This window comes from Lagopus muta, chromosome 5, assembly GCF_023343835.1.
Source record: "Lagopus muta isolate bLagMut1 chromosome 5, bLagMut1 primary, whole genome shotgun sequence".
NCBI lineage: Eukaryota > Metazoa > Chordata > Aves > Galliformes > Phasianidae > Lagopus > Lagopus muta.
Genome location: NC_064437.1, coordinates 13,699,271 through 13,725,237, shown reverse-complemented (window position 1 = coordinate 13,725,237; position 25,967 = coordinate 13,699,271). Strand labels below are relative to the sequence as shown.

Here is a 25,967-nt window from a genome sequence, read left to right as displayed (position 1 = left end):
GCATTGCCTTATGGTTTGGGGAGATTCTTCTTTGGTCACAGAGTTCACTGCTGGTGTAGCTCTGATCCTATATTAATAGGGCTGGCACTTTAGGCACATGAGCCATGCCAAGAATTACATTCTTTCATTTTCAATTTTGCTACTGTGATTACAGGTTTAATGAAAATACTAGGAAGTAGCTTCTAGTCAAATCAATATAACTGGACTGTATTCATTATAATTGGTTTCTATCTATAAAACTGTACAACAGTCTCGCAGGATGGTCTAGGAGCAACTTAACTCTCATACTTTTCTAACAGAGGCAGCATTTAGACTTTGTTATTAAATTGCTACATCTCAGCAATATCTGAAGTGCTGACCAAAAGATTCAAAATAATTTGGCCTTTAAGTGCCTGTTTTTAATCTCCTCTGGACACCTATTATTATTTTGCAAGCCTTGATGTCAGCTTTTGTACCTTTCTTAATCACTGCTCCTCTGACTGTGATAAATAGTCCTTGGTGAGCTCACGGTTCAGCGCAAATGCTAAGTGCTTAAAGATTCAGAATAACCTTAAGCATTTCCTTAGAAGAATGAAAAGCGCCTTTTCTGCTGTTCTGACTTAGACAGATGGCTTGGAGCTACCTCGCTGCTTCCCCAAGAGAATTCTGACCAGACTGCCAAATTGAAGCTAAATCTTTTTCTTTGGCAACCCCCTCACTTAAAGCATCATAAAAACTAGTTTAACCACAGTCACCACCAGAGTTCTGCTTTGGGGTTTTAAAGGTGTTTTAAAGGTTTGTGCTATCCCCAGTGTAAGCTGCTTGATGGGTTTTTCAGTCCTGCTCTCCCTGCAGTCCTGCAGCACCTCACACACCCTGCAAAGGAGGGCATTCATATGGAAGCTGCAGTGCTCTCTTGCTCATGGGTGGATCTGCCAGCACCTCCTGAGAGTGGTGAAGTGTGCAGAGGAGCTGCTGCACAGGGGCTCTGCTGCTGTCTGCTGAGATGTGCTATGGAGAGGCAGATCCCTGGCTGAGCTTCCTGAGCTGGCCCAGAATGTCAGGACACACACACAGGAAGGAGTGCAGATCTCCATCTCCCCCTCTGCCTCTCGCAATCTATGCATTGCAAATTCAGTTCCAGTTTGCTGATAATACGTGTGGAGTGTCTGGCCTGCAGCTCAGGTAGTTGCCTGTCGTTTTGATAAAGCTTGAAAAGCTTCTGGCTTAATTGTAAAACATACTGCTGATGTAGAAGTATCCATGTGTCAAAGGTAAAAAGCTCTGGTTTGGTTAAGTGGGATTTTGGAAGTAACAAATTGAGCTGCCCTTTTAAAAAAAGAAAACAACTCAGTGCTTCCAGTTGTCCTGCTTGGAGAGTTCCCTGGGGCATACAGTGCATAGGCAGAGCTGGTCTAAACACTGACTTTTTAAATCAAAATAAGCACATCTTAATTTCTGCCAATATTGTTCCTGTTCCCTTACTACTCTTTTTTCTTTCTTTTTTTTTTTTTTTTTTTTGGACTGATTCTGGATAGTTGGTGTGGTACTCAATCTTGGCCGCAGATGCGGTTTGCGCTTGTTATTCCATTCATAAGGAGCATCCAGTGAGTTTGTGGTACAAATTAGTCTAAGGGCATGTCGTCAGTGCTTCTGCATTGTTCAGTTTTCAGAGGATTTTTTGTCTTTATCATAAGTCTCCTGGTAAGTAATACTGGATCAAAAATGCAGACTGGGATTTTAGATGTCTAATCTGAAATGTGTGTCACCTGTGCAAAGCAAGAATCTTCATTGCCCAGAAGTTATCTCAGAGCACAGTGATTTCTGTGTAGCAACCACTGCTTTTGGAAGGCTTGCATGAGTTAGTGCCTGCAGAGAGTGTGTTCCTATTATGAGAGTGATTATTATGGCTGGCATAAGTTCTGAGCATTAATTGGTTAAGTGTTGTATTTAAGTACAGAGGCATATCCTCTATTCAGTCAAGGTATATGCTGTGAGGAAGCTTCACTCTGTTGGTCTGTGATCTGGCCAGCACTAAGTGCTGGTCAGCCTCGTTTCTGGGGTGAGATTGAGTGATGAGACCACAGCACCAGCTGGCATCTTTTCTTGCTACTTCTTTTGTAGTAATATTAGCATTTCCTTCAAAGAAAACAAATGAAACAAATGTACTATTTTATGGCTGAGATGTACCCAACTCAGGTCTTGCATTCATCCAAGGCGACTGATCGTAAACAAGTTAGTTGCTCTATTACTTTTCTGTTACCTTGAGTCAACAGCAAAAGCAAACGCATACATCAAAAATAGCTTGTTTGAGACTTGCAGAATTCGTTTTCACTTCAGTAGAACGTCAGTGCTTGGCACTGTCTTCAAAAAATAATTGTGATAATTTGTTTCTGGAAGGGTTACATGTGTTAATAGTAAAGGAGCTGGCTCTCTGCATCTGTCTCTGAGTGTTAGCAGAAGTTCTCTGGCAAGATCAAATCCTGTTTCTCAGCTCAGCCCCAGCTGGCCACCATAGCAAGCTTAAACAAAACCTGCCGCACAATTGGATGTTAATGGCAGCGTTGTGATATTTTTCTGGATTTGTCTTGTCTTCTCTGGAAAGAATCACAGAATCACAGAATTGTAGGGGTTGGAAGGGACCTCCAGAGATCATCGAGTCCAACCCCCCTGCCAAAGCAGGTTCCCTACAGTAGGTCGCACAGGTAGACATCCAGGCAGGTCTTGAACGTCTCCAGAGAAGGAGACTCCACCACCTCCCTGGGCAGCCTGTTCCAGTGCTCCGTCACCTCACTGTAAAGAAGTTCTTGCGCATGTTTGTGCGGAACTTCCTATGCTGCAGTTTCCAGCCGTTTCCCCTTGTCCTGTCTCCACTCACCACTGAAAAGAGTCCGGCCTCGCCATTCTGCCCCCCACACCTTAGATATTTATAGACCTGGATCAGGTCCCCTCTCAGTCTTCTTTTCTCAAGGCTGAACAGACCCAGTTCACTCAGCCTTTCCTCATAGGGGAGATGCTCCAGGCCCTTCGCCATCTTCGTGGCCCTCCGCTGGACTCTTTCCAAGAGATCCCTGTCTTTTTTGTACTGGGGAGCCCAGAACTGGACGCAGTACTCCAGATGAGGTCTTACCAGGGCAGAGTAGAAGAAGTATAGAGAAGTATAAAGAAGTATAATATGAGAGCTGTCTTTTTTCCTCCCATGCCCACAGAATGATCTTCCTGGCCAGGAGTCCTGCATATACCTCCTTCTCTGCACTGCTGTGTGGTTGGTGTCTTTTGTGTTGTGGTCCAGCAGTTACGAAGATGGTCATCTCCATGCAAACCCTTGTGTTCAGCTAACTGGAAAAGTCAATGGTTTAGAGATGGAGCCAGGCTTTGGTGTGTCCAGAAGTAGCACACTGGTTTTTTTTAAGTGTACTTTAAATGTTTAGCAGTAAATTCCAAACTATACCTCTTTGTAGAGTTGAGTGAGACATTTACTAGTCCTACAGGAGATCATTTTCCAGATAATTCAAGTGATTTGGAGAGTTTCACCTACCCAGTTGTCTGAACATGTGATATCTCTGTGATTGAAATGGTAAGGATGATGGCTCTCATGCATTTAATGTTCTTCCAGTGATGACTGCACAGAGAAGTGGAGCTGTGGCTATTGCTAGCCAGTAGGCTTTCCTGAGGTTTAATGCTAGTTCTTGGCTCTTTAAAAGACGTGAAAAGATGCAAATACTAGTGCCTGTGCTCACAAGGTGTGGTATGTAGAGCTGAAGTGAGCAGTGTTGTTTGGAGGCAAGTACAAAGTGTGTAAAGATCCTGATGGAGAAAGATACAAATTAGATAACTAATTTTTTCCAGATTTCCTTGACCACAGGGTACTGCGTTAGGACATTCCTTCTTAGATGAGCACTGCCAAAGCTTTTTTAAAAACTGTATACATGCAGTATTACTGTTGTTTTTCTTAAATGGATTTTAGATTAATTATTCACCTGAAATGCTGTTTGAAGTTCCAGCTGCCTATCTTGGAAACACACCGTAAGCAGAAAAGGTACGGGTCTTGAAGATCAAGAAGATCTTGCTGCAATACAGGGTTGTGTGAAGTAAGGCTAATTAAATGCCTTTGTCCAGAAAAGCTGTTTTAGGCAAGAGGAGGAGAGAAATAGAAAAGCTCTTTCTTGCAAATGGTACAGTGAAAATGAAATGGGATGATAGCACAGAATTTGATGACGTCCAGAGAAACACCCAGGCAGCAGACTCAAGCAGAAGGAAATACTTTGTCATGCAGTGCACAACCGAGCTGTCAGCTTCATTGCCAGGATGTTGTGGGGTTCAAAAGTGCAGCTGGGTGCAAGTTTACAAAAGAGATCCTTCAATAGCTGTTCAGCACTCTGATCCAGATGCAATATCTGGCTTTGAAAATGTGTACACTGCCTCTTACAATAAGTGAGACAAAATTATACCAAGACAAAATCACACTATATTTGTCCTCTCTTTGTTATCTTTCCATAAGCTGCCAGCACTGACTGCTGCTTGAGTCAGGCTACTTGGATATCCAGGTCTCTGTGACCCACTTAAGCAGCTGATGTATTATGAATAAGCTGTAATACTGATAGCTCTTTAGCAGCCTTATAATGAGTCACTCACTGTGATCCTGAAGGTCACGAGTGGTCCAAGAGCTGAGCTGCACTTGGGGAGGCTCTTCTCTGCTGTGGACATCTTGCCAGTTTCTGACCTGCTGGGCTGTAGAATCCTTCATTCAGGCTTAATTAGGTGGCATAAGGTAGGCCATTGTAGCACCACAAATGGATGCTCTGAGGTCAGATATTAATTTTTTCTTCTCTGCTTCCATATATCTATCCTAGCACAGAAACTAGAAAATGGAACGGCTCTCCTATTAAGAAAAGAAAAGCCGAGATATTTTATGTCAGCAGTATGAAAGGATTTTATTTTTTCCTCCCTCTAGCAAGTCAGATTAACCCTAAGAAACAGAGCACACTTTGTAACACAGATTTCTCATTGGGAAATGTTGTTTCTAGCTTTTCCACATCAGCTGTGAAAACATATTGCCATCCAAGCTTTGCAAAATGATTCTTAGAAAGGCCAAGCAATGAATACTTGGCATACAGAGGTTTGATGTATTGAGAGCCAGGCTTAGTGCTGTGGAAGAGAGTGTCCTTGAGGAGGTTTGGCAGAAAGGTGTTGTGGGAAGGGCGGTCTCTCGAAGCCCCTGAGGTCAACATTGTCATGGGGAAGCTGATGGCTATTGATAATCTGCCAGTACTGACTGTGGAGATTATGGGTAGGCTTTCCTGTATAGCCTGGTGTAGACTGAGACTGAAAATACCAGTACTGGTGGTATAAAACAGTTGTTTGGTTTTTTCAGAGCACAGGGAGCCTTTTGGAAGAGGTACTGCTCTTTTCTGCCCTTACACCCCTGCTTCACAGCTAATCAAATCACTAAAAATCTGCAAAACAGAGCTGCTGATCTTCTTTTGTCTGCATGCAGGAGTCATTTTCAGGTGGGTCTGATGAGTGGCAGACTGCCAGGAGTGGCATCCATCTTGTTATCTGAGATAAGGCCACAAGCAGCCCGAGAGCCCTTTCTGACAGAAGTCTAATCAAGCCTGGTGTGCATCGCAGTGTCTCCACTGCCAACTGTGAAATGCTTTTTACAGGAGCAGGACTAGAAGTGATGCTGCTGGCAATGGGTGGTAAGCATTTGTCTGTGGCCACGTGTCCAAAAACTCCTCCCGGTAGTGAGTCCTTTGTGTAGAAACCTGGTATGAACCCATGACCTTGATGGCAGGCTTCTGAAGATATAGGCTGCATGCGTCTGAGGCCTGGTGGCTTGGAACCTGGCCCTGCTGGGCAGGGAGGGAGGGTTCAAGCTGCATCTCCTTCTGCTTTGGATTTGATTGTTTTGGCTGCAGTCACGCTCCCAGTGGGCTTGCCTGACCCAGTAGCTGGAGCTGCGGCTTCTCTTCAGTCCAGACTGCCATTGCACTGTTTCACAGTAATGCAGGATGATTGAAGAGGAGCAAAAGTAAATGCCAGGGAAGGTACGAAGAACAGTGCTACTATCTGTGCTCTGACTAAGAGCGAGTTTGCAGTACCGGTGGGGAAAGTGCTTCTGTGACTGTCCTGCTCCACAAGCTGTGAGCAGCTTCCATCTGGGGTGAGCATGTCCTCTCCCTCTCTGGGCTTGCTCTTTCTTGTTATGGCTTTGATATTTCCTGAATGTGACTTGATCTTTCTCATTTTTCATACTTAAGGGAGACTCAGCACAGTTGTCAGCAGACATGAGAAATGGCAGAAAGCTTTTGAGCAGTTTTTTGTGCACTCTATCCATGCTTGATTTTTAAGGACTAAAGTCACTACTTGTAATTCTGCACCAGACTTCTCTAATTTTAACCTAATTTCCACTTTGCTGGGTTTCCTTACTATCTTTAGAAGATGGCTGCACCCAACCAGAAGCGTAATGGGAGCTCCTAAAGAACTGCAAGCCCTTCTAGTGGCCATCATTACTTGCAGAACATCTTAAAAAATGGGTCTGTATTGCTCAGGGATGGAATGTAAACAAAGAGCTGTTAATAAAATAGTGTGTATGGTCTCACTGAGATTGTGTAAATACAAAGTTCTTGTCTAAAAATAGTGCTCTGTTTTGCATTCCTGAAAGCAAATTCACCCACATCATCGCACGTGAGGTACTGTACTGGTAACAAACCCAACTTCTTGTCTATATGTGATGTTAACATTCAAGGAGCTTTAAAAAAATAAATTAAAAAAAAAAAATTAAGACCTGTGTCTTGTTCTGCAATGCAAGCACTTAAGTAGAGAGGGCTCAGTCCTGCAAGGTGCCAGTGCTTAACATGGAGACTGTAGTCTCTCCCCTCAGCTTAAAATGCTTGAACTCTTTCCTGCTTTATCTGCTTACCATCTCTCTAAGCTGATCTCACGATCATGTTTTTCTGTAGTGGAAAGTCTGGTGTAATGTAGCATTTGTCAAAATGACATGGTTTTAGCTTGAAAGTGTTTCTTAGCCTTAGATATTGACTAGGAGACTTAAAACTGTATCACACAGCACTTGTGAGTGTGGTTAGTAACACAATAGTACTTGTGTGCATAATAATATTAAATAGTGTGTAGTAATATTTAATATATCCTGCAATTAGTGTGTACCATTTACTTTAAAGAACACTTAGTTTTTGTGTCTTGCTTTGTACATGTTCCTACAGGGATGGAAAAGCCCATCTCTTTGTTGCTGATGCATAAGGCACCTGATGTGTCTCCCATGTGTGTTGCTTGCTTTAGTAATCAGATTTCCTGTAGGCTTCCTTCATACCTAGCATAGGAGAGATGCAGTTGTGTAGCTTTTGGGGGACTGCACCAGAGTCTGAAGGGGCTGAAGGTGTGGGGACTGCTGCTGCTGCTGCTGTAAACCCCAAAGGGGTTTCCTTCAGAGGCAGAGCTCATCTGACATGCTGCCTGCTGCAAGGCATTACCCTCATCCCCATGCAGACAGCAGTGTGGGTGATAACTCATAGATGAGATCAGCAGCGTGGTCTTTTTTAAAGTGTTTTAACATGCTTGAAAATGCCATGGAAAGCATCCTGTGACCCCCAGCCAAAGCCCAGAATGGGAAGTCCAGGTGTAGCATCTCACAAAGGCAGAGCCCTTTGCTTCTGAACCTGAACATGACTTAGAGGCCCAACCCAGCTTTAGGAGCTTGTATTGAGAATTTTTGGCTGCAGTTTCCAAACCAATCCCTAAAACTTGAGCTGTCAGTGTGCTGGGAGTGCCCTTCACACGGGCAGCCTCTCCAATCTCCAGCATGGTAATTTTTTTCTTGCCAGAAGCATGGGCATGTGCTTTGTCTACCCTGAAAAGTAATGCTTAACATGAGAAGAGGAGATGTTCTTGAAGGCATTTGTATTTGGTCTGAGTTCTGCATTTTCAGCAAGGCTTTTTCTAAAGCTGATCAGTTGGTGGGAACTGTATTGACCCAGCACTGATGCTTAGAAAGATGCTTCCTGAGGTGCAGATGTGGGCTGTAACAGTTTGCAAGTATTTGAAACATTTACTAAACCATTAGTTGCACAGAAACAGCCTTGTCCAAGTGCAGTGCAGGCTTGCACTGTAATTCAGGGAAACTGGAAAATGTGGAAACCAGCTTCCTCATTCCCTCATGGGTTGCACTTTAGGAATGTGCATGAAAGATCTTTAGGTCTTGCTCAATGCTCCTACTCAGTTCTCACCAACTAGCTCATCTTGATAGAAGTGCTTACTGGATGCACCATAAGGCTCATGAAAACCCATTTCATTGTGCTGAGTGAATCAGAGCCATTTGTTCTTTCCATAACAGTTCTGTCTGTGGACTAAACTGCTTGGACATCCCACTGTGATGGTATCTGACCAAGGCGTTTTCTGGGAAGCCAATTTCCTGGTGATACCTAACAGCTTCCAATTCAGCTCATCTCTGGGGAAGCCACCTAGACAGCCACTGCAGCAGAGAGAAGAGCTGAGTTATTTTAAAATTCTAAAAATTAGAAGTTTTCTTTACTTGCATTCCTGGGTCTTGGCCTGAAGGAGGAATGGGAGTGCCAAAATACTGCGAGAGCGTCTGTTGTTGCAGTATGTCTGGCCGAACCAGAAGCAGGAAATTCTTGTGAGAGCCTGTCTCATGAGATTGCCAGCCAGCTCTAAGGCTGGCCTGGTGCTTGCTGCTAGTGCAAAGTTGTGAGGTGGGGATGCAGCTGAGGGAAGTATCTGAAGATGAGTAAAATGACAATTAGACAGTAAAATGTGTGCATCTGGGGAAGGCAGTGGCCTTCTTTACATAGAACATAAAAGCAACAGAATGAATACACAAAGCAAACTTGCATTGTATTCCTTCTTCTAGTGGAGGAGGACATGAGGGAAGCTCCCTGTGCTGGAGCTGGGCTGGCTCTGCTCTGCCTTGGAGTCTCCCCATGATTTGAAGAGGGCCAAACCCAGCCCCCTGGTTCATAACACCCTTTTCTAAACTTGCTGGTTAGGAATTTTTTTGTTAACCTGAGTAGACTCTGCTCTAAAACTTTCCATTTTGTCTTGTGCAGAGCTGCCTGGGCAAAAGCAGAGATGCCCACAATGGAGGCAGGCAGCCGAGCATTAACCCCTGTCCAGCAGACTTACTCAACCTTGGCTCTGTTTCAAGACAGTTTTAAAAGCCATATCCAGCCTGTGCTGCCGTTTTCAGCATTATTGCTCCTGATGGAGCTGTAACAGTGGGGAACTTTAAAGGAAAAGGACATAATGGAAACTGATTAGAAAAATGCAGAAAGTCTTGGGGTACAATAATGCCTTGCCCAAGGAAGGGAAGGGGAGAGGGGAAGGCCTTAAAAGGCATGCATTCTGTCACAGCAGGGCAGGAAGTAGCTTTGGGAGAGTTTTTCTTTGGTCCATTCATAACTCGGTTTGTACCTCATTAACTTTCTGTTAATGCTTTTTTTTCCTCCTGAAATCCGGGGTAGTTTATTCCCACTGAAGTCAATGTGAAGAGTCATTCAGCACCAAGTGCAATCTCTCCTACAGATTAAACAAGAGAAGCTCCTGGTATTGCTCTCATCCAGAAGAGATGAGAAGCATGCTGAGGATGTGCTGATGATGCGTGCTTTGTTTACTCCGTTTCCATGAAGCTACAGTGAGCTTCCTGGAGGTTCTTTTCTAAGCCTCTTGCACTTTTTTTCTTTAGTACACTGAACATACAGTGATAACCTCTGTGAAACCAGCTGCAACCTTGCTACTGGCTGCACTGAGCCTGTTGGATTGTTTGAAATATATATGACGGAGTCTCTGTAAAAGCTGCATTGATTAAAACTTGCCCAGTTGTTTAAGATCTTAAAGATTTTTTTTCTCTTTCAGCTATTCCCTACTTACCTCAGAGATTCATTTTGCTAACTTGTTCTGCGGTGCTAAAATTAGATTCCAGGTATTTTAAACTGTGCTTTGTTATATCCTTTAGGAAAGACAGCTGGGGTTTTGTCTTGCTGATGAAGCCTAATTTGAATGACTTTACTCATCAAGCCCATTTAATTAAAGATTCATTACATTCTATATAGTCCAACAGTGAAAATGCAGAGGTATCCCCTGGGCAGCCAGCTGCCAAAAGAGGGGGATTAACTACAGCAGATGGGGTAGGATGATGTGAGATGAAAATGTGATAGGCAAGATCCCAGTTCAATACTGGGGGAAGATGGAAGGGATAGCAAGGGGCTAGAATGTGCTCTCTGCATGTCTGGGGTGTCCAGAACAGGGCAGGTGTGTGTCTGTGGGTGAGGTCCATGAAGTGATACATCAGCTTATCTCATCTGCCACAGGGTGTCCAGGTTCTGTGAAAGGATGGAGGGCACTAAGCCATGGCAATAGGTACTGGCTAGTCCAGGGCTGAAGGAAACTCTCAGAAATCTAGGAGGACTAAAATGAGGCAGATACAGTTTGGATGCTGCTGAATGTTGTCCAGAGTGGACATTTCTATTAGATTACATTAAGGGACTTTTACTTACCTCTTGTGGAATGTAATGTCACAGTGAAATACGCTGAAAAATAAAATGATTTATGTACTTTTTTTGTTGCTGAGCATCCACTGGAGAAACTGGCTCAGGGCACATACACACAGTTATGTTGAAGAAAACACTTTCAAAGACCGCCCCAAAAAAATGTAATGCTGGGATCCTCAGTGGGGGTCAGCCCAGAGGTGGGTAAGCTCTGTAAGATTCCCTTGTGTCACACAGCGGTGCCACTGGAGCATCCAACTGACCAGGTTGCAGCTCTGACTTCTGTTTCATGGCAGAGATCAAGAGCTGTGTAATGATTTATTCAAAAAAACATTTTTTCTTATTACTTTTGCTTGAAACAAGTGAATAGATTTGGTGGTTTTGGCTTGTATTTCTGGGAAGAGAGGAGATAAAAACTTGAGGCAAATCTCATGAGTGAAAACATTCCAGGCTAAATTTGAAAAGCGTTTTTGCACTCTTTCTGAAGTGCCTGTTTATCTTGTTTGCTCTGATTGAAAGAGGTTGTCTTAAATGAACAAATAAACCATCAGAAAATCTAGCATCTCTGCTCGGAGCTCTGCTGGGAGCCTGCTGAAAGCCGGTGCTTGCTTTTTTTCTGGTCTGAGTTCAGGTTCTGTTTTTGCTTCATTGGGTAGAGTTTTCTGTTTGCAGAGCAATGAAGGGCTGAGCACGGATCCTTCTCCAGTGCGAGCTGTGTCTCTCGTTCGGTCTTTTATGGCTGAGATTCTTATTGCGTGGCCCTGGCTCTCAGCCATGGCTGGGCTCCCTTTGGGAAGGGATATGTGCTCATGCTGCACAACAAAGCCCTGTGCCATGCAGGGGGAGGGAGGAGTTGAGAACTTCTGCAAGAGTGCTTGAAAGCTGTTGTCCATGTGCCCAGTATTTGTTGATGCCACTCTAGATTTCCAGCAGGAAGAGGGACGTAATTAAATCTTGGTCCTGCAATCTGAGCCCTCCACCAGCAGCTCTGTCAGAGCTCTTCTCTCCTTTCCATGTTTTTGTGGCACACTGGTACATGAGAACTGCTAGGCGGGTTTGTCTGGCTCTGACTTGGACCTGAAGGTGGCTGGGGCTGCACTATGGGCACTGTGTGGCATTGCTCGCATCTGCACTTGCTGCGGGAAGCACCACAAGGCCTGATTCTGCTGTCCTGTCATGTTAGCGGCATTCCTTGGAAATAATCCCATGTGCTCTATAAAGTCTAAGTTCCCTTTGCAGGAAAGCTTACTGTACTGAGATTCATGCTATAAATCCTCCAGACAGTGCACTGGAATGAGATATATTTCAGATCTAATTTGACTCCTGTTGTCCAAGGTATAGTGTAGTTCTCTCTGGTTTCTCTGACTGAGCTGAAGACACACACAGCTTCTTCAGGGGCCTTAGGGTCTTGGAACTGCTGTACAATATGCTCCGTGCTGTCTTTAACCTGCAGCAGTGAGCACGTGGGTCCTGTTGCCATCGCTCACCTGCTGCTGGTGCCTTGGGTGCAGTACTGCATCCTGCAGAGCTTCTCTGCTGACACAGGGCTGCCACAGCCCTGCTCTGCCTGGGCTTTCAGACAGACCTGCCTGCTACGGACAGTATGAAGTTGCCATTGCAGGAAATGCTAACATTGATGGGATTTCCCTTAGATTGCAAAGCTTTGCTAAACATGCATATCCTCAATTGAAAGGAAAGCATTTCATATGCTTGTATATGTATGTATGCTTAGTATGTAACTATAAGTTGCTTATACAATTTATGAAAGCTACTAGCTCATTGCGAATGATGCTGCATTTTTTTTTTTATTATTGCAGAGAACAGCTCTTGCTCACTAATTTCTGCTGAGGGCTGAGTTCATCCCTGAGAAATATTTCCAGTCTTGTTGTAGCCAGGTTGAAACGTGGGCCTCCAGAGGCAGGAAGGAGAGTGCCCTAAATCATGACACCAGTGAGCTCTGAGCAGCACCATGTGTTTGCTGCCCACCTTTCTCTTTCATCCTTCTCCCTGACTCCATTCCAGGACATCTTGTGGAAAAAGGAAAGGCAGTTTCCTTTAGAACTGGCTGTTTTTCTTCTTGTAGACCATTCTGCACTCCTCGCCTCCCCCCGGCCTCTCTCTCAAGTTAAATGGGAAAACATAAGGTATGCAGTATTCCTGCTGCAGAGTTAAATATTGATGAAGATTAAGATGCATTAAATGACTGAGGAAATTCATGGGACAGGAAGAAAAATAAACAAAGCTCAGAAAATTAAAAAATGTTCAAGTGCCTGAATAGCTCTTTATCTTTCCACCTTCCTGTATGGCTTCCAACAAAATGTTTCAGCATCTTGCTGCAAACATTCCAGTTTTAGCGAGCTGGGGACAAGGAAGTGCTGTACAGCAATAGCTAAGGGGGGAAAATGTTCTGCACCATGTTGCTCTTGGACTTCCTAGGAGTGTTTTTGTTCCAGATGTTAAACTGTTATTTTTTCAGAAGCCTTGCGAAGTTGCCAGGACATTAGATTTTTCGAAGGATTTTCCGAACCCCAGCTGATTATCACAACATGCAAGAATCCAGGCTCGGTCCTGGCTTTGCAGTGCTCCAACAGCTGTAGTAAATCTGGGGGAAGGTGTGGGTTCACGGCGCTGTCACCCACTGCCTTTGTACGGCCAGAGAGGAGTGCGCCGGTCCAGCTCTGCTGCCTCCTGCTACACTGGTCTCACATCAGCGACATGCTTCATTGCAGCTCCTCGACTGCAGCCCTGATGGGTTTGAAAAGTTACATCCCTCTGCCTCCCTTCCTGCAGAGGTTCACTTGCTTGTAGGCAAAATCAGTGTTTGGTTTCCAGGTGCAGGGATGTGCTGTTGAGCGCATGACAATGCTGGCTGTGCAGGCAGAGGTCACACACTGCCACTCCCAGCCATAGTGCCCGGCCCTCCTGCAGCCCCACTGCTCCCATTCTTTTCAGTCCTGTGGAAGTAGATGGAAAAACCTCCTGGGCTCTGACTTGTCTATCAAGTGTTCTCTCACTGAGTGTCAGTGGGAAATTCTGATACAGAGCAATAAACCTTCTATTTTGTACCTGCTCCTCTCTTCAATATGCCCTATTTTCATCCTTATGCATTTACAGAAACTCTCAGCTGTGGTGCTTCTGCACTTAATGCACCTTCTTAATGCTTGCTGCACCCCCCTGCTGCCTTTGCCTTGCTCTGCAGGGCTGTCAGCCTCACAGGCGGAAGCCTGCAACTATCCCAGTGTTAAGGCAACATGGAGCACTGTGCTCACATTCCTTCCTCTGACCACAGCTCTCCTAGAGGTGAGTTCTGCCAACCAGCCCGGGTGCTCTGCTCTCCTGTGCCAAAGAAAGCCACTTATTTCGCCAAGCACATCTGCTTTACCTGGAAGAGGTCTGCTGGAGGTGGCCGCCTGCAGCGTGAGGACCCTGGGTGGGTGGTGAGTGGGTTTCTGGGCTGCAGCCAGAGCCTGTCTGGAGGGGACTGTCACACGTGGGCTGAGCTAAGGGCTGGTGCCCAGCTCAGCTAACCTGGGGCTATGGGGCAGGTGAGGGAGAAGGGAGGTGTGGAGATGTCTTCTGCACTCGCTGATTGTGGCTGGAGCAGAAAGGGGATGGGCTGCAATGTGTCCTTGGTGCTCTTGCAGCATGGAAGTAATCCTAACAGCCCCCCTCCTGTTTTGTTTGCTCTTGATTTTCTGAAGGCTTTGTTTGAGTCTGTTTTTGTGTATTACGATGCCCACATGGAGTGCATGAAGAAAACTGTCCCAAAGCAAGGTATAAAATGTGGAGTGAAACTGGACAGCAAAGGCAGAAATCTGTATGTAGAAATGGTAACAGCCTTGCTTTTGTAGCAGCAGCAATCCTCACCAGGGAGTGGGCCTAATTCTCAGCGTGCTTTTATGGGCAGTGAAGCAAAATAGCTGTGCCCCAGCACACCCCGTCCACCTTGTGCTGCTACCAAAGGGTTGTGCAGCTCTTTACGGAACTGAGAGGGTGGTCGGCCCTGCAGCAGGACCTGGAATAAATGACCTATTTGGTGTCCTCCAAGCTCTCCTCTTCCTATTTCAGAGCAATGGGAACGGAAATGGCAGTTCCTATTTACATGAACAGATGGACTTTAGTGGTTCTCTTTGAAAGGTACCATTATTCTAATTAAGCGAAAATAACCGCAGAAAAGTATCAGTTATCATAAAATCAAGATGTTACAGTTCGGTTGTATTTCCAGACTCTGATGAGCTGCTGGAATGTGTGCCGTTTAACTTTCCTCTATGATATAATAGTTTAAAAGAGATCAGGGTACATTTTACCATAGTGTCTAGCAATGTGCGTTTATTCAGATTTTTGGCAGGCAGTTCTGCACACTCTTGCTAAAACTGTGAATCATCCATTGTTGGCTGATTGCACGCTAGTTGCTAAGAGATCTGTCAAGTGCATACTGTGGCTTAATTCTACATTTTCTCTAAGAAGAGCTAAATGTATTAAATTGGAACATGTCACATCCTTCCTAAACAAGTAATTAAGGCAGCACTGTGAGCCTGTCTGACGGAGAGAAGAGATGGAGCTGGGAACAGCTGGAAGATTTAACTCGAGCTGAGGTTGGCCTCTTCTGTCTGGGAGTGCTGGGTTTGCCGCATGCTGGATTTTCACATCTTGATGCAGAGTGGAAATAGGGAGATGTTTTTTTTTTTGTTTGGTTGTTTTTTTTTAAAGTTTTACAAAGGACTTGTTCTTCAGTGTCCTTACATAAACCTCTTAAAATGATCTAATGCTATTTCACAAAGTGTAATTTTCAGTAATGGAAAGACAATACGTCAGTGTTTCCCAGGCTGCCTTGCCCCCGCCCCTCCAGAGTGAACTTCATGTTCAGCAGCTTCTCCTGCTTCCAGGTCACACCGTGCAGCGTCCCTGGGTGCCAGCAGAAGTGCCAGGTAGGCAGTGCGTCACATGTTTGTAAGCACCTGCCTGGCCTGTGTAACCTCAAGGAGCCCTTTTAGTGTCCACAAAGAGAAAACTGATCCCCTCCGTAGTAAACCTAGCACTCTGTCGGTTTCTCTGAATGTATGTCTGCATGTGTGTGGCTGTGTGGCAGCAATTGAAAAAGTTGTAAAAGAAATTGGGATGCTCAGACTCTAAATCACATGATTGGCACCATTGTTTGCCATGAATGAAGGATCACCTCGGTTCTTCACTGCTCTCTCCCTGCTGCTCGCTGAATGGGCAGCAGAGCAGTGGGTTGGCTGCTCTTGCTTCATGACAGGCTCCTGGCTCCAGCCCTTTGCCCAGCATCCTTTGTGGGCCGGGCTGCCTGCTGTGAGTTACCTCAATGCTGAATCACCTTCCTTCTCAAAGCAAGAACACCAACCATGCCTCAACCACTGCTACTCATCTACGTCCCTCTTATAGATAGTGTGTTTTGTCAAACCTTATTGAATTTCTCTTCCTTGTGTAGGGCTTTGCAAGCACCATTGAAACCTTCTTTCAGTCCTACCGCTGGTCAGTAAAATAGATTGAGCCCTGAGAATCCTGCTCTGAGTGAGGTTTTGGAAATGATGCCTTCCTGCCTGTGGTTGCTCTGTGAGCCCTTGGCACCGGCTGGCCAATCTCCATGCACACAGACACAGTCCTGGCATGTGGTGGCGGCATAGCAGGCACAGAGCTGGCTGGTTTCCCCCAGTCCTGTGCTGTACTCCCTGCCCATCCAGCTTGAAGGTCTCTTCTCTATATATGGCTGGAATGAAAGCTGCTATCCATGATGCAGTCTGAATATTTGAGTGGCTTTTTCCCAAATACCGTGCAAACGTATGTTGTTTGTTCTTTGTTGTAGTGAAAATTGAAAATTTCATCCTTTTCAGCTAGTAATGTATTAGCATCACTGATGTTGTTCCTCAGACAGAGAAACAGCAGAAAAAAATGTCCTTCTGTATCTTGATTCTGTTGTCCAGAGACTTTCACTAGCTCCTTTTGCTTTTACAATTTCCTTTGGTTTCTGATATATTGCACTAAAATGTGTTTCATGCAGTTATTTTGGCTTTCATATCCAACTTTAATTTCTTTTCTACACTAACTGTAATTATCTGTTATATTTGCTTCTTAAAAGAAGCCTGGAAAGGGAGTCTTTACTCAGGGAGTGTAATGATAGGACAAGGGATAATGCTTTTAAATTAAAGAGGAGAGATTTAGATAAAATGTTAGGACCAAATTCTTCACTATAAGCACGGTGAGGCACTGGCATATCCTAGATAAGCTGTGGATGCCCTCTCCCTGAAGTTGCTTAAGGCCAGGCTGGATGGGGCTGTAGGTGACCTGGGCTAGTGGGAGGTATCCCTGCCCAGGATAGGGCTTAGAGCCAGTTAATCTTTAAGATCCCTTCCAACCTAAACCATTCTGTAATTCTGTGGTGTTTTTTCTGACATGTGAATGCAGTATTTCTGGACATTTAGTGACATTTTTGTAGAACTGCTCCTGGGCACCACTAATTTCTAGCTTGCAAATTTGCTGCTTAATGATCTGCATATAATGATTTCAGCTTTGAGAAAATAGTGTTTGTGAAAATTGTGTCTTCGTTATGTAACTGATTTTGCTTATTAGGGACATCTTTCTGGTCTATTAAATCTGTCACTTTTTTGGTGAATTTTGCTTCACCACTTTACATGTAACTGTAAGAACACAGAGAATTATCTGTATTCTGAACAAGATAATATGCCTTCATAAATTAGTATCTGCAAACTATGTGTTAGTTTTTCCAGGAGCATCATCTTCCTAGTTGCTGCAGTGAGTGGTTGCTGACGGAGAAGCTGTGTTTGTCCCCCCTAGGCTGAAGTTAGTATTGAAAACATCTGGAGCATGATGCAGCCTTGCTTTTTGCCTTCACCTTCTTTTTAACTTGATAAGCTGCTGAAGCACAAGATAAACAGGCTAAAGAGAAGATTATAATCTTCCTGCTCTGACCCTGCAGACTGCACACACTTCTGCAGCCTTTTCTCTTCACTGTTGTGTAACTACGCTTAGACCTCTTTTTGCCAACCAAAATAGATAAGAAAGCAGGCTTCCTACCTTTCCCCTCAAGCACTTACCACTGGTAGTGCATCAGAAGCATTCAGCAGTAGGTAGATATGAGTCTTAAAAAATACTCTAGAATTTAGAAAGAATTTAGCCATTGTTATTTTTCCAAGTTTGCACTTCACTGCTTAACACGCAGATCCACACCCGTGTGATACGGAGTTGCAGCAGCAGAAGATCCAGGTCCCTCGTACTGAAGAAACTGAAGCCTTTGCTGCATGACATCTGCTTCTCCGTGGTTCTTCCTGAGAGTAATCCAGTGATGGTGAAGAGTGAAAGTGGAGCTCTCAACCTTTTTGCCTTTCTTGGTGGCATGTAATGAGGAAGTTTAAAGGCTCCTCCATCTCCAGGATGCTGGCAGCAGTCATGCTAGGGGCTCTATGCTGCAGTCACGTGCAGTCATCCTTACACCAGTTGCTGCCAGCAGTCTCCAGTTGCTTGCCCTGTGGTGCAGGTGTTGTTTCCCTCCTCCCAGGCTAGGTTGTCCTCACGGGTTCAGCTGTCCAACACAGCAGTGTCATCCTTCCCTGGAGCAACAGTCACGCCCAGCCCTGTAGTTGAAACCAAAACCAGTCACCAAGGAAATATACTGTTCAGCTTCTCAGTGGCAGAAATACATGGAGTGGTTTTCATCTAACTTTTCCACAAATTACCCTACTCCAGCAGGAAGCTTGCTTTTTTATTTGCACTGGGTTCTGCAGGTATGTGTGGGCTCTGGCATTGCCTTTGTCTGGAAGCACTGCTGTTACAAGCTGTTAGGTTACTGCCACACCTCGGGCGGGTTTGATAGCAGCTGGTGAGCTAATCGTTTCCATTTTGTTATGATTTTATACATCTCAGTTTTTCCCTTTATTTCTACATGGCGTTGAGGTTATGTAGCACAGCAGGAGGAAAGGAAAAGCCATCAGGCAGGCTGGCTGCCTGCATCATTGCCTCCTGGCTGTTGCCTCCTATTCCACCTCTCCTCAGTCGTGCTGCGGCAGTGGGCTCTACGCAGTCTCATGGCACAGCTCTGAGCAGGGAATGTGTCCCCCGAGCTGAGGTGTGCTGGCACCCAATTCATCAGCAGCATCACAGCCACTCTGCAAAGCATGCCAGCATGGATGTGGTGAGACTCAGGCAGCTGCTGCCTCAGGTACAGGTGGTGTGATTAGGAAGTGTGGGTCATCACATTCGATTAACCCTGTACAGTTTGGTTATGTTCTTTTTCAATCTGCCCCTCTTTTAAAGTAGCTCTTATTGAGTAATACCATAGCTTAAACCCTAATCTCTAATGTGTATTTAAAAGTCTGTAGGAAGATATTTCCCAAAGTAACTGTTCTCAAGACTGAGTGGTGGGATGTCAGCGAAGCTGCATCTCTTGCAATGTGCACAGCGAACAGAATTATACACGTGAAGGGAGATAGCTTTGCTCTCTCTGAAGGAGCGTGACTGGATCAGGAGTCTGATATCTGAAAGAGCTTTTATTAAGTAGAATCTTTAAAAAGTTGCCCTTTACATAGCTCTTGTCTTGCTTTTCTTCATTTTTTTCTACTGTCTCTGTACATTTATAGCAAGCATGGTGGTTTCCCGTTGTTTAAAATCCATTAGTATTTTATGTTTGGAAAAGGCAAATATGTTTATACAGTAGGACAGTAGTAACTCAGTTGCAGATGTGTCAAAGAAATGTGTTCCTTTCAAAACATAACAACCCCCTTCCTGATGTCCTGCACTTTCAACTGAACATGGTGTTTAGCACTATTAAAGAATATGGCCTCAGGATGCAAGAAAGTAGGTAAGAGCTTGTTTGGTGGGGAAAGGAGTGCCTACTCATGCCCTGGAAGTGGCTTCCTTGCAGGATCACTGATATTGGCATTTTTTCAGTTATGATACACTATGGAAAGGTGCATCTTGGGGGAATTTTGACCTCGTTGGGTCAGGCTTTCATCCTCTGCTGCCTGCCCAGGGTTTGAGTCCTGCATTCTGGTTTGTGTCAGTGAAAGGTGGCAACTTCCTTTTTTCAAGTATGTAGAGATCTGGACGTTTTGTTGCCTGTGTGTGCAGTTAACCCTTGATTGTGGGAGCAGGTGGTGAGAGTGCTGGTGGCCGAGGCTGGTGGTGGCTTTGGGGATCCCTGGGGAGTTGTGCATGGGCGGAGGGTTTCTACCTCATAAAAATACACAGTTACAGGGGGAATGTACCAACTACTGGGTGTTCTTACGTGCTCTTTGTTTCAGTGCTCGTTCTTTACTCTCATTTCCTTTCAATTGTTGTAAGCTTCTGATGGGCAGTCTATGTAAGAGCAGCACGTATGAGGTCCTTCCATTGCCTCTGTCAGTCTGAGCTCAAGGAATAGCAGACAGAAATGGGTAATCAGTTTTGCTTGCTGCAGATTTTCTTCTGAAGCTGAAGAATTTGTTGAAGCTTGTCACTATTGTATAACATCTCTAGAGGTTATTTTCAGGTTGAAGTGTCACTGTTTGCGCTGTGATGGCCAATTTGTTCAGTGGATGACTTCTAGTTTGCTTATTGGCACTGAGATGTATTAATTTTGATTTCTCTGACTGGTTGGTATGTCTTCTAGGATTTGATTCCACTTTATGAGTATCAGCAAATTTCTGTATTCCTACTCAGATGTTACTTTTATTTCTAGTCAGTAGGACATTACTGGAACTAGTTGAGAGAAGGAAAATGGTCAGAATTTGCATTTTCTGCAGTTGCTGTTATGTTTGTCTTGATGCTTCAGGCACATTACAAGATACGTTAGCATTGCTAAAATAAGACTGTCAACTTCTCTAAAAGCATGAATGAAACCTTGTATTAGAGGGGGGAAAAGCTCTGTGTTAGTATAACCTCTGCCTGTGGCCTCATTATAAAATAACAAGGGATGTTTCTCGGTGAAAGGCCAGTTATTGAGTGAACAGGAGGTGAACAAAAACGTTTTCTTTGCCTGTGAAGATGGTCGCTGTTCCTACAGCTGGGCTGGCTTCTGGGACTCTGCTTCTCCTCACTGCCCTCCTTGGCATATGGCAGCACGGGCCTGGTAGCAACCGCTGGGTGTTCTCTGTGGCTCCCCAGCTGACAAACGAGGTAGGACAGATCTTCCTGATGATGGTCCTCTGCCATTCGTGCAGCTGAAATCCTTGGATTGCAGGAGGGCTCAGAGCTGAATGGGAACAACTGCCACCAGGCCCTGCCGGGCTGGAGCTGGGTGGGAGCTGCTTCTCAGCAGAGCAGCATTACTTAATAGAAATGGAAACTTATAAATCCACTTTCCAGAAGGAGATGGATATGCTTTTCACTGTTAGAAGTTACGAGATTTGGAGTCCTCTTGGCAAAACGGTATGTTCACAGCAAGATTAGAAGGTGGTAGTGGGCTTTGCCAGTATTTTGGCAATTAACTGAGGAATCTCAGCAAAATCTGTCTTAATGCAAAACAAACACTCTTAGAGAGTCTTTAGAAGAAGTCTTTTATATTTATTTTCTTTGTTAAAATTAAGATTCAGTGAAGATGGGAGGAAATGAATCGCTGAAATGAAAATGCAGACGAGACCCAAGCTGACCGGGTGCATGGGAGCCCCAGAGGCTGCTCCTCTGCAGAAAGCCCCAGTGGTATTTACTGCTGCATTCAGGCTGTGAGCACCCCTTCAAGAGGTTACACACACACACACACACACACAAAAAAAAATACTGGTTGAGGTATAATTATTTTTTACTTCTTTAGTGTAGATTTTCCTTTAAAAAGAGCTTGCTACCTTAAAATAAGCAGAGTATTATCCTTGCCAAAGATCTTTCAGCCTCCTTAGAATAGGGCATTTAGATGGCCTGGGACAGAGTAAGCATCATGAATGCTCGGTGTCAAGTCGTGAACAAACGGCACAGAAACAGGAGTACAGTACAGAGTGAAACCTGACAACTCTGCATTAAAGGAAAGGAATGCTACTGTATGGTTTGATTGTGATCAACTTATCTTCAAGTGGGTTTATTAGCAATTTAATAGAATATTGGTTATTCAAGAGCCATAATAGCCCCAGCTGAAATGTCCCTTCTGCTCGGCTTTCCCATACCCTGTGGAATGAGCAGAATGTGACAGTCGAGCTTTCAACAAGCTTCATGAATTTTAAATACTTTTCAGCTGTGAAATGGGGCACATGGCGTGTGGTCAACAGTGGACAAGGAGCTGGCAGCCACTGTGGGTATTATGGGATATTGAGTGTCTGGGAGATAATGAATGCTTGGCTTATCCAGGTGCATTCTTGGCCCACTGTGCATGTCCAGGCAGAGTGGAAGATATTTCTCCGTGCAACCTTTAACAATTGATCATTTTGTAATTGTAAGCAGAAAGTATTTAGAACGTTACTTTCTCAGCATGCCAGCGTACGACTTAAATTTCATGTCATCATCTTTATCCAGCAAAATCTTCGCTGTTTTTCTGTGATAATGCATTCACGCTGCTTAAACTTTTCCACTAACCTCATTTTATGTCTATCTTAGTGAGCCTTTTTTTTTTTTTTTTCTAGTGATTTTAAATCTCAATCTTTTTAAGCATTCTTTCACTGTTAACAATTTACTTCTGATTGAAATTATTTCTACTTGCTGTGGGTTGAAATTTCAGCCTTTTTCTAGTAAGTAAGCAGCTTGCTGGCTCCTGCCTTGTGGGAAGTGGTGTCTCTACATTTCAAAGTGTTCTAAGAGAAAGGGCAGAGACAGACATACTTTACTTCTGGTGAGCTATGTATTGTTTTCTCATGCACTTCAATTCTGCTTAGCTGTGAAAGCACGACATCAAGGGCATCCAATTTAGTTGTGTTTTTTACTGTATGTACAAATGTAACTACATTGAAGATGCTGCAAATTAATGGAGTGACAGTGACCAAGGGTAGAGCTCTTCCACAACGTGTTCCATCTGATGACTGTAGAAACTTGCTGGACTACTTTTGGTCATTTCGCTTGCATCTTATATCTACATAAATCTATTTTCATGGCTGTCATGAAAAAGTACTTAAAACAACCAGGTTCCAAATGCAGTTTTTTTTATAAAGATTTGAAATCCTGTAATATCACTCATGAGAAATATCCATATTATGTATTTTTTTCCTATTGAGTCATCCTGTTGCAGTTTCTTTGCCAGAGAGTGGGCATGAGATTAGAGATGCCTGCTGCATTGGTGCATGCAAGTATATGTGCAAGCAGATGTGGCACCAGCACTTAGGGCACCTGGGGGAGGGGATGGTCATAGGACCTCCTGAAATGTGCCAGGCTGGAGCTCTCCTCCTGTGCTGCCAAAGAGCTGTCAGAGATGTGATGTTTGGATGGAATCCATAGGGGTGCTTCAGGAGCATCCCTATTCTATGTCATCCCGTAACATGCTGCTGTGCAGCTGACTGCTGCACGTCTTCACATCTCCCCCCCTTCCTGAAAGAGGAGGAGGCCACACAGAGTCCCTGCATGCGTGGAAAGGGGAATCACAGAATTGCAGGGGTTGGAAGGGACCTCTAGAGATCATAGAGTCCAGTCCCCGTCTAAAGCAGGTTTTCTATAGCAGGTCACACAGGTAGGTGTCCAGATGGGTCTTGAATATCTCCACAGAAGGAGACTCCACAACCTCTCTGGGCAGCCTGTTCTAGTGCTCTATCGCTGCCACTGTAAAGAAGTTCTTGCATATGTTTATGTGGAACTTCCTACATTCTGTTTTCTGGCCATTGCTCCTTATCCCATCACTACATGCCACTGAAAACAGTCTGATCTCACCCAATTGCCTCCTGCACTTCAGATTTTTGTAAATATCAATCAGATCCCCTCAGTCTTCTCTAGGCTGAACATCCCCCAGATCTCTCAGCCTTTCCTCATGCAGGAGGTGCTTCAGGCCCTTTATCATCTTTGTTACCTTCCACTTTCTAGGAGATCCCTGAATCACTTGTCAAAGCAAACTGCAGTTCAACTGGCACAGGTGGTAACAGCTACAGGGTGTCCTTACCATGCAGTGCTGGGTCCTGCTTGCTGGGACTGAGCTGATGTTACTTATCCAGCACGTAGTGCTTTTATGGTTTGATCTGCTTAGACGATGCACTGGAGCATCATCTTGTTCCTGTGTTTCCTAGCTAAGATCCCAAGAGCCAGGGCCATTTCTGGTGTCAGCAGAGAAGGGACCAAAGCTGGAAGGAGTTGGAAACTCTTCCATAACCCGCATCCCACTGATTTCTGAAATCAGTATACACTAGGGTATGTATCTCACTTACTTAAAGTGAGAAAACAACCGGTAGTGGGTTTCTCTTTTCAAAAAAGCTCAAAACTATTACACTGCTGCTTTATTTTCTTTATTCTCTGCAAGCCCGGAATGACAGTGCTTATCATCAGCAGGAGACATAGTTCTCTCATCTCCCAGCTGAGCAGATGCAGACAGGCTAGGATCTGGATCATGACCAACATTGGTATCTGGTTTTGCAGAGCTGAAGTCTACCCTTTCCTGGCTCCAGATTTGTCCATCTCTATTTATATTTCTCACTCAGAGACTTGCTGAAAAATGCTTTATATATTGACAGCAGAACTTTGTGAACTCAGAACTAATGGCTCCCGAAACAGTCACCTCAGAGATATCAAAATATAACTTTTGAATATATTGAGTCTGACGTTTGCTTGGCATAGCTATAAATAATAGTTTAAAAGACAATGAAGTGGAGACTGAAACCCAGTAATTGTAATTTACCACACCAGAGAAAATGATGGTGGATGTAAAATTACAGGAGACAGTGAAGTAGTGTTTCTTGGGCTGTGAGGCCTTTTAGTGAAGGCTGTGGTCTCCAGAGAACCAAGCTGTTAGCACTTAAAGCTGAACTGTGCTATTTTAGAAACCTAATTTAATAAGTAGTTCACTGGATGATCTGCAGCCCTGGAATCTCTCTGTATCTTTTTGTTTGAAACAGATCTGTAGACATCTTCCCCCTTTCACCAAAAACTCAGAGGCTCAGAGACAAAGGCAGATGGGTAATTGCAGTCATTAAGGAATACTTCCTTTGTACCACACACAGCTTCTGCCCACATCCAGTGGTACCCCTGCACTCAGTGGCATTTTGGAACCTTGGGGAAGCCATGCCTGTGTCCCAGTAGCCAGCCCAGGTGTTAACTAGGCAGCTTTCCTGCTGGGGTGCTCTTGCTGGAACGAGCCCATGCTTTGTAGCTCAGTGCTGGGTTCAGGCCCCTCTTGCAAAGTCATTTCCTTGTCTCCACCATCCTTTGAAAAGATCCTTCTTATTGTCAGTTGCATGAATCTCATAATGTGGTTAGTGCACAGAATACCAGTAAATAATTAAGGAAACAGCCTTCATTGAGAGTGCATCAAATACTAATATAGAGAAGGAAAAATCCCGGCACATCAGTTACAATAATTGGTGGAACCAGCAGTCTGGAGAGTAATGAGCTCCATTTGTAAAGCATGAGGAAATTAGATTCTTATAAATGTCAAATGCAGTTATTGTCCTCTTTCCTTGAAACAGAACTGAGCTGGCTGAAGTCCATTGTCTCTCCATCAGCTTTGTTATGGATTAGACACATCCCGTCTCACACCAGGAATGTGCTTATTAGAAAAAATATCACTACACAAAGCATACAAGCTTTAGCACTCAACTGATGTACTAATGGGTACATTTACAATAAAACCCAATATTGTGTTACAAACCTTAAGCTGACCTGAGATAATATGATACAGAAATCTTAAACGATACAGATGAGTGTTTTCTTTGTGTGCTACAACTCTGACTACCTGGGGTTTTATTTTTCAAATAAAGGAGAGTAAGGGAAGGTGACTTTTCTTCTCATCTGCTTTGAAAAAGAAAAAAAAAAAAGCCAAGTCTTCCTCATTGTGAATATGCTTGTAGTCAGTTCATTTCTAAATACTGAAGGTATTTTACTGTTGTCTCCTGGGTAGTGTGGCTTCACAGAGAGCTTTGTCCATCCACCTTTTCCACTTTTCTCCTGGGAAAAAAAGCAAGAGGTGGTGGTTTGTTCAAAATCAAAGCTAACTCTGTGACTTTGTCTTTCTTATAAAATCACACCCATATGCCTTAAGGGTCCATGTTTCATAAAAACTGGTATCACTTGTTTTGGGAGAATGAAATGCAAGGAGGATAAATCAAACCTGTTCCCTGCCTCCCTATTTTTAACTTCAGGGTAGCAATCACTTGTCCCTTGTTAGCCAGAGATGGCATCTTAATGCTTTCTCTGGGTAGGAGCTGTGTTAAAAGTGACAGCAATCCTTCCTGGTTTGGGAGTGCTCTCACGAAGGCTTAAGGATGGAGCCATGCTCTCAATTCCCTTTTGCAGTAACGAGATACAAACAAGCAGCTTGTGTGGACTGCAGTAGCTATCAGCTCAGTCATTCAGTGATGTGGTATGCTTGGTCTCCAAGACAGCCATGTGTCCTTGATCGCT

The 25,967-nt window shown here is 44.3% G+C and overlaps 1 protein-coding gene across 2 annotated transcripts in view; it reads left to right on the top strand.

Moving 5' to 3' along the window:
• DDAH1 (dimethylarginine dimethylaminohydrolase 1) overlaps positions 1–25,967 on the top strand; it is a 51,690-nt gene that overhangs the window by 6,799 nt on the left and 18,924 nt on the right. The window contains exon 1 of one of the 2 annotated variants that reach the window (XM_048945955.1): positions 6,003–6,029. The exons of the other annotated variant lie outside the window; for it this stretch is intronic. Coding sequence (XP_048801912.1) covers positions 6,018–6,029 — 12 coding nt within the window. The 5' untranslated portion in view covers positions 6,003–6,017. Of the gene's footprint in view, positions 1–6,002; positions 6,030–25,967 lie in introns of those variants that run through there. 2 annotated transcript variants of the gene reach the window in all.